At 40.9% G+C, this 9,434-nt stretch overlaps 2 protein-coding genes across 2 annotated transcripts; both read right to left on the bottom strand.

The window, feature by feature from the left end:
- Positions 1-702: 702 nt before the first annotated feature.
- Positions 703-8,716, bottom strand: LOC131807058 (uncharacterized). The gene is made up of 2 exons (XM_059132083.1): positions 8,319-8,716; positions 703-1,404 (listed from the first exon to the last, which is right to left on the bottom strand). The coding sequence occupies exon 2, from the start codon at positions 1,402-1,404 to the stop codon at positions 703-705; it is 702 nt and encodes a 233-aa protein (XP_058988066.1). The 5' UTR covers positions 8,319-8,716.
- On the bottom strand, positions 1,503-4,280 carry LOC131807059 (uncharacterized). Its single transcript, XM_059132084.1, has one exon. It carries the CDS (start codon positions 4,278-4,280, stop codon positions 1,503-1,505), a length of 2,778 nt encoding a protein of 925 aa, XP_058988067.1.
- Positions 8,717-9,434: the final 718 nt, after the last annotated feature.

Below are 9,434 nucleotides of genomic sequence, written 5' to 3' on the forward strand. Positions count from 1 at the left end.
TTCCACTGTTCGGGCAAGGGCAAATAGCACGCAATATTTGTAATATGATTATTTCTCGTTGGCGCTTTATTTCACTACTTTTAATTTATTAGTTTATTCGCACCGATTCACTATAATTTTCCCACAATTCCAAAGAACTAACACTTGTGCTTTATTTTAATAACTTTTATTTATTCTTATTAAGTCGAACTACTGTTCTCTTGGGAAAAAACAAACGGAATGACAAAATCAAATTCAACTCTAACTCCAAAAAAATGATCTTCTTCTTTTTCATTGTTTTCTCTAGTTTCTACGTTTTGTTTTTGTTTTCATTATAGAAAGAGAAAACAATGAGAAGGAATAAACTAAAATAAAATGATTCACAATAGAATCACAATAGGGTGGGAAGACGTTCATGGGTTCATATTCACATTCACGCGTTTTTCTCCCATGAACATCCTCCCCCCCTTGGGACAGGGTTCCAACTAAACTATATAATATTAATTAATGCAATTGTCCATGGAAATTCAATTTAGTGGACACTAAAATCTAAATTAATTACAAACTGTTTTTAATTCAAAATATGACGATAAAATAAATTATGATGAAAGATATGGAAATATACAGTTAAAAAACAACGTTAATTGAGCCAGCAATCGTTGAGTCCCTCTGGGACAAATATGGTACTGCAACGCCTCCTCACACGGGTAAGAAAAAAAAACATTATTTAAATCTTTCGCTCCACGTCGCCGAAAAATGTCCATCCAAAGACGGTGTTTTGGGCATATGGCATGCCGCGCTCAAAACGGGTAGGCCCAGGAAAATGCCTTCAGATGCCGGCTTACCGAGTACCACATTGTATTTGCCGGGCTTCTCGAAAGTAGGATCCGCTACCGCCTTCTTCAAATACGCCTTTCTCACGCACTTCAAGTCAACCGGGTGCCGAGGCTCTAGAAGGTCTGACTCGCCCAGCACCTTCAAATTGGTGGTGTATGTCCGAACATTGTTGTTCGTTGACGTGAGAACGACCCGTACCGGACTGGGATACAATGGACCTTGGCTGGGTAATCCCATTTGAAGGGTACTCTCCTCACGCAGCGGGTCGATAAGCACACGCACCTTCTGTGGGGTTTCATCTAGGCCTGGGAAGTGGATAAAGACCTCTGCCGTCATGGACAACCAAACTTCTCGACGGTTATCTAGCGGGTGTAATAAAGAGTGGTGGGCGAAATTGCACACCCGACAACCTTCATTCCACGGGCAAGTTATCGCTCGGTGTCCCAGACCGAGACAATTTACGCAACCATTGTACTTGCGTACGATGGCTTCCTTATCGGAAGGTATCGCCGACAAGAAGGGGCGGCAGTGCCGGAACGAATGCCGTGTGTGGCATAAAGGACACTTGAACGCATCGTTGAAGCTCATCTGAAAGAGAGTAAGGCATCGTTAGGAAACAAATAGACAACAAGGACATATATTTCATCGGGAGAGACGTCAACGTTGACTGGCCAATCGAGCAAGATCTATTCGGGACGATGAAGGAGGACCAATTTGTGAACAGGGCGTGTAATCACTCCATTTAAAGTCTTGATGTCCACAACCCGAACCCTTTCGTCCTGACCGAAGTGTAATTTCATCACGCGGCCCAATCGCCACTCGTTTGGAGCAAGGGAATCAGAGTGTAGTACGACAATGTCGTCAACCTGTAGGTCATTTCGAGGCAGTTTCCACTTTGTTCGCCTTTGAAGCTCCTTGAGATATTCGGACTTCCATCGTCTGCAGAACTCCTGGGCAATCAATTTCAACCGTCGCCAACGGTTCAAAAGAGAAGTTTTATTTTCTACCTCGTCGGGTTCAGCTGGCGCTAGTAATGGTCCACCGATGAGGAAGTGACCTGGAGTAAGGGCGCTGATATCATCGATGCTATCTGTCAGGGGAGTAAGAGGCCTGGAGTTTAGGCACGATTCGATGTGAGCAAGGATAGTGGATAATTCTTCGAATGTATGACGAATTTGTCCCGAGATTTTCTTCAGGTGACTCTTGCAGCTTTTAACCCCCGCCTCCCACAGCCCACCCATATGTGGAGCTGCGGCGGGGTTAAAATGCCACTCCAATTTCTGGAAGCCGTAACGAGTAAGGGAGTCGTCCTTCGCCTCTGCGACAATCTTCATCAAATTAGAACGAATTTCACGGTCTGCACCCACGAAATTCTTACCGTTGTCCGAGTAAATATGACGAGGGCATCCACGCCGGGCAACGAATCGGGACAGAGCGGCAATAAAGGCAGGGGTGGAGAGATCACTGACAGGTTCTAAGTGTATCGCCTTGGTGGCGAAGCACACAAACAAGCAAATGTAACCCTTGGAAATGCGGCAACCTCTGCCACTAAAGTTCTTAATTTCAATAGGGCCAGCGAAATCGACCCCTGATGTGGAAAACGGCCGGGTAAAGGTAGTCCTCTCGGGAGGAAGAGCAGCCATCAGCTGCGTTTGTCGTTTCTTCTGAGCCAGAACGCACTTCGTGCAATGTCGATAGTGGGTTTTTACTAAGTTTCGGCCTCGTATGATCCAACATTCGAGGCGCGTTGTAGCCAGAGTCAGCTGAATGCCACCATGGTTGGTCATACGGTGAACATGATCCACGTACAGTGCAGCAAATCTGCTCTTTGGGGCAAGAATAATCGGGTACCGTTCATCGTACGGTAGAGAAAGGGTAGAACTCAAACGTCCATTAGCTCGAATAAGACCATCTTTGTCGAGAAAGGGATTTAGCGACAAAAGAGGGCTACCAGAATCAAGTTTTCGATTTTTATGGAGGCAATCATACTCCGAAGGAAAGTAGATTCTTTGAGAAAGAGACATCAAACGGCGACGAGCAAAGCCAATTTCATCTGCGGTTAATTTAATGCTATCAAAACAAACGGTTTTCTTGGTTTTTGGATGTGTCCTTTGGACAAACCGAAATATGTACGCTATGACATGAGTTGCAGTGGAGAGACGAGAAAACCTTTCCAATATATCTTCTTCTACGGCAGATCGAGCAAGATGAACTTTTACAGGTTTAGCTTCAAGGGTTGTTTCGGATATAACCGCGCCTGAGGGCCATTCACTTCTCGGCGATTTGAGCCAGCTTGGTCCATGCCACCATAAACCACACTCCTTTAGCTCTAAAGGAGTCCGCCCCCGGGTTGCTAAATCTGCCGGATTCTCATCTGTAGGGACATGATACCAGTCGCTCCCTACCTTCTCCTGAATAATAGACACCCTATTTGCCACAAACGTCGTCCAAGAGTAAGATGGTTTCTTGAGCCAAGACAAAACGATAGTCGAATCCGACCAAGCGAACAAAGAGGCTTTTGGAATATCCAACTGAGGCAGAACGGAATCGACTAGCTCGGCTAAGAGAAAGGCCCCACAGAGTTCCAACCGTGGCAAGGACAATTTCTTCAACGGCGCCACTTTGGACTTCGCAACGAGCAAATTCGTATAGACATCAGTACCAACTTCAACTCTCAAATATAACGCAGCAGCGTAAGCCGACTCTGACGAGTCACAGAAACCATGCAATTCAATATTGCAATTTGGAGAGTAATTTACCCAGCGAGGTATTCTAATCTCTTCGATTCCTGACGAAGTAGAGACAAAATTCTTCCAGTTTATCAGAGTAAGAGGCTTTAATGGATCGTCCCATCCAATCTCATCTAGCCATAACTGTTGCATCAGAATTTTCGCAGTTATTACAATCGGCGCGAGCCAGCCCAGAGGGTCAAAAATCTTCGCTATAATGGACAACACTTGTCGCTTCGTGTAAGAACTTCTTTCTTGAATTGTATCTATAACGAAGTAGAAACTATCTGATGAGGCATTCCATCGAATACCTAATGTCTTCGCAGAACTCTTGTCACCCAGATCAAGAAAATCTTCATTTAACAGATGCTCACGAGCAAGACCATCCAAAATTTCTCTAGAATTAGACGTCCACTTCCGGAGACCAAACCCGGCTGATGAAGGAATTTTTATCAATTCTTCTCTCGCTCTTAAACCTTCTGAGACAGTATGCACCCCTACCAACGCATCATCTACATACATATTGTTTCGTAGAATTTTGGAACCAATGGGAAAGCGATGCTCCTCGTCATCAGCCAGTTGCAACAGCGTCCTAAGAGCCAAGTAAGGAGCGCAATTGACGCCAAATGTTACTGTCTTTAACTGGTAATCAGAAACTTCCTCTTCCGGGCAAGATCGAAATAGAATGCGCTGATATTTGGAATGCAATGGGTTAATCCAAATTTGGCGATACATTTTAGAAATGTCCGCATTAAATACATATTTGTATAAGCGCCAATTCAAAACGAGCGAAACTATGTCCTTTTGAAGCGAAGGGCCAACATACAACACGTCGTTTAAGCTTTTGCCGTCTACCGAGGGACACGAAGCGTTAAAGACTACTCTCAACTTCGTCGTTACGCTTTCGGGCTTAAATACGCCATGATGGGGCAAGTAAAAACAATTTTGATAGTTGACAAACCCTTCTACTTTCTCCATATGACCCAGAGACAAATATTCAAGAATAACTTTGTCATAATCCGATTTTCGATTCGGATCTCTCATTAGCGATGTCTCATTCCGCAAAAATTGAGTCAGAGCAATATATCGGCTTGATTTTGACGCCAAAGAGAAAGGGTAATCGACTTTAAAGGGCAAGTTTACCGTATATCTCCCATCGGAGCCTCTGGTCGTCGTAGTTCGATAAATATCCTCGCATTTTTGGTCATCTACAGATACAATCGGAACTTTGGGAATCTCCTCAATTTCCCAGAACTTCGAAAGTTCGTCTTGCACTGATACTCTAGTGCAATGCGAGATGCTAAGTGACTTCAGATGGACTAAATCAGTTGTCGGACCGGTTAATATCCACCCAAATACGGTCTCTTGAGCCAAAAGCGAGCCAAGTACGTTTTTCCTTACTCCGTTGAGCAAGATAACAGGGTAAACGTTCCCACCGAGCAAGATGTCTACTGGACTACTTTGATAAAATTTTGGATCCGCAAAATCTAGATCCGGAAGTTCTTCAATTCGAATTTTGCCCAAGGGATGTGTGGGAATATCCCCCGTGATTTCAGGGACCACAAATGCCTCAAGGTCCAACGAGAAAGACCTATTTTTCATCGATCCAATTCTGACGGATGCTATCTTAGAACATTTAGTCAAATGTTCACCGCCCAAACCGGAAATGTCCGCAGACACCGAACTTGTGGGCAACCTAAGCATCTTCTGCACCCGAGCGGAAATAAAAGTGTCGTCCGAGCAAGGATCTATTAGCGCACGTACTTTATATGGAACACCATCCTTCAAAATATTTACCCAAGCCGTGGCAAGCATCGTTCTACTTGTGACCGAGGTATGAAATGCGCGAGTATTCGAAGAAGTAATCGGACCAGCCGATGTACTCGGAGTCACAGCCAACGACGTAGACAAATCTGTAGAAGCATTCGCATTAGAGCTATTATCTTGGGCAATCGTATTTTTATGAAGGAGGTTATGATGCTTTCCTTTGCATTTTGAGCAAGCAGGAGCCCTACAGTCCACCGCTTTATGACCCAACGCCATACAATTGAGGCAACGATTTTCTCTCTTAATAATAGTTAATCTTTTCCTGAAATCCATACTAAGGAACTTCGGGCAAGATTTCAAGGGGTGTGTCCCTTTGCACACACTGCATTTGTTCTCATTTACCTTAGTATGATGGACTCTGAATTGTTTCGATTTGTCATATTGGCTGTACGTTGGGCGAGAAGATTGAGAAGATCCTGGTTGTGCTCCATTCGAGCAAGTTATATCTGACACACTTTCCAATGCCTGAAATCTCTCCGTGAGAAATTTATTTAAGTCCTCCCAACGAGGCATTTCTGTTTTACTTGGCAGAGACTGTTCCCATACAGAAAGAGTGAGTTTAGGCATTTTTGAAGAGCAATGATATACAAATATAGGGTCCCAAGACTTTACATCAATCTTATATAACTCTAGGACCGATATACAATTAGTAACCTCCCGCTGCAATTTTTTAAGGCCACTCGCCGATTCTTGCCCGCAATGAGCAAGATTAAATAAATTTCTCAATTGAGTATTTATAAGAATTCTCTTATTATCATACTGGTTTCTCAAATTGTCCCAAGCAATTGAGAAACCTTCGGCCGTCAATGGGATATTTCGATTTATCTCTCTTGCCTCTCCACTTGTTTTTTGGAATAAGTGGTACAGCTTTTCAACGGGGCTTAATTTTTTGTTATTGATAAAAATCGCCGTGAATAAGTCACGAAAACTGGGCCAGGAAACATAATCCCCTTGGAACACTTCCATATCACACGGCGGGACTGCTACAGAGGAAGAAACTCTTTGTGTAACGGGAAACACTTTTGCTTTTTCCTTCCATTCCCCCAAAATATTAACACATCTAACGTAACTTTGGTGGGCAAGTTTTTATTTGTTTTTATAACCTCCTTATTTTTCTTATTACACTCAGCATCGGAGGTACACGCTTTCAGGGTTTCCTTCCATTCTGCCCATAAACTGCTGAGCTCTGACTTCTCAACTTCAACGGCAGACTCATTAAACCCTGACGCATCCGTCTCTTTTAAATTTTCTTCAAAGGAAATAATTTCCTCAGACTTATTTAAAAAGTCTTCAATACTGGCCATTTTCTTCGAGAAAGCTTAATCCCAAATGTTCAAATTTAATTGTAGAAATTATCGAACGTTACGCAAAGCGAAATATTGTTGTTAAAAAACCGAGCAAGAATCCAAGGGATAGTTACGTCCCACAAAGAGGAATATATTTATTGCAAAAATGAGCAAGAATCCCAGCGCAAATTATAATTCATATAGAGCAAGATATTTATTCAAAGTATTCAAATATTCCGTTGTAACTTTAGTTGCGACAAAAATATCTCCAAAAACAACAACCCAGAATAAGCACTTTTCGAATAGTACTGTATTAAATTATCCAAATGGTATGTATGCGCGAACAAGTTTAATTTTCTACGTGTTCCAAAAAATCCTCTTAGTCTCCAAATGAGCAAGTAATTTTACTTTTGTTAATGCCAACAAATCCACGAAAAATTTTCAATCATCAACGAAAAAGATTTTTTACCCAAAAAATGTACTTTTGTTTCGATATTTCAAACGAGAAAGTTATTTAATGAAATAGCCATAAGCGTTTCAAATGGTATTCCAATTACCAACTTATTTTTCACAGTAGCATCTAAATGGTATACATTTTTATATATGAGCAAGTCACTGTTTCAATTTCTCATTTCTGACCCACTGTGTCAAATACAAAAAGGGCAAAATTCATCCACAATAACAAAATTGTGTTCTTTATGTTTTTATTGTGCAAGGTAATTTTAACAATTAACCTTCACTTATTCCATTCACGACATTCAATTTCGCCAAAATCTCATAGATTCCATTAAACGTCGTTGTCCAAATTTATATACAGCTAAGCTTTACTTTTCCTTTTGTTTATATTTGCCTTGTATGCTTGTAATTATCTCCTAATGAGAATTATAATTCAGCACTCAACAACGAGAAAAAATTCGAGCAAGCAAATCCACCAAAGGGCAAGACCAAAACAAAATAATCGATGAATGTTAATAAATAGACGATAGCAATACGAACGCTCATACAACGAGAAAGTATAAATCATGCAAACAGAGTCAGCGTAACCGCAGTAGACAAACACACAAAAAAACCCAAGCAGAGCAAGAGCGACGTATAAACAACTGTGGCGACGCAAACGCCCAGGCAGAGCTACCACGCACAAGCAGCGACTCTCCAAAATATGTCAACAGTGGCTGCGCAAATGCATATAAGCAGAGCCAACAACGCACAAGCAGCAAATCACCAACAGCCTAGCAAAGGGCAAGCATTCACATATAAACAAAGCGCCACCAAATGTGCGTATGTCGATATGTCACGCTAATGAGTCTGACGGACGAACAACTTTTGTCTGTCTAACAGCAACACACAGACAAAGACTCAGCGCCACAAAAAAACAGCAAGCCACCAAATGTGTAAATGGATGAAGGGCAAACAATACAAAAAAATGCCGGTTCGCTACAGCAACACCATCCAGCGAAAGACGAATGTAAAGGGCAAGGCTTGATAAATACTCCAACGGTATCCAGTTAAAAAAAATAACTTAGAATACTTTGGAATTTGTTTGTCACAATTATGCAACAGGTAACCTCAATTTCTTTACAAAGAAAGTCCACGAATTTAGGGCCAATATACGTTTGTCTCCAAATGACAAATTATCGTGAAAAACATGCGTGGTACTTACTTTGACCAATGGATACCCTATTTCTTGCTCTTGATTTTGTTCCCGGTTGAGAAGGACCAGATGTTGGGGTGCTTACCAACGTTTCCAGAGTCGGCCACCACGGTTCAAGGTACCCCGGTCGACTCGATCCACTTACACTTTGGCAGGACGCGCTTTGATGGTGCAGCACGGTGACGATGTCTTCCCCTTTGGGCAAGGTTCTGTTTCAGCACACACTGTTGATGAAGGCAGTGAACGTTCCACTGTTCGGGCAAGGGCAAATAGCACGCAATATTTGTAATATGATTATTTCTCGTTGGCGCTTTATTTCACTACTTTTAATTTATTAGTTTATTCGCACCGATTCACTATAATTTTCCCACAATTCCAAAGAACTAACACTTGTGCTTTATTTTAATAACTTTATTTATTCTTATTAAGTCGAACTACTGTTCTCTTGGGAAAAAACAAACGGAATGACAAAATCAAATTCAACTCTAACTCCAAAAAAATGATCTTCTTCTTTTTCATTGTTTTCTCTAGTTTCTACGTTTTGTTTTTGTTTTCATTATAGAAAGAGAAAACAATGAGAAGGAATAAACTAAAATAAAATGATTCACAATAGAATCACAATAGGGTGGGAAGACGTTCATGGGTTCATATTCACATTCACGCGTTTTTCTCCCATGAACATGTCCATTAAATGTCAGATTTAGAAATGTTTAACACTAATTTCTTCGTAAGTCAGGAAAGAAACTTTTTCATTTGATATGGAAAATTTTCCAAGGAATTTAATTATAAAATATCAATTTTAACTTGATTTAATTATAATTTTTCTTTAGAAACAGTTGTTTTCATCAACATTTTCATTTCTACCAAATTCATTTTCAATTTTAAAAAATTAATTTTGATCGACATTTTTCGATAAAACACATTTCATTTCTATTGAAAAATGCAATTGATATCTTACATATATATTAAAGTCCTGCATTTAAAGTACATACCTGCAAAAAAGAGAAAAAATAATTATTAATATAAATTCAGTGTGAATCACAGCCAAAGTCAATGAAAACAAGTAATAAAGTATCAGCCGGTTTTGCCGACAGATCTTACCCATAGCCAAAAATAAAAATATAT

Source organism: Musca domestica, unplaced genomic scaffold (genome assembly GCF_030504385.1).
Source record: "Musca domestica strain aabys unplaced genomic scaffold, Musca_domestica.polishedcontigs.V.1.1 95, whole genome shotgun sequence".
NCBI lineage: Eukaryota > Metazoa > Arthropoda > Insecta > Diptera > Muscidae > Musca > Musca domestica.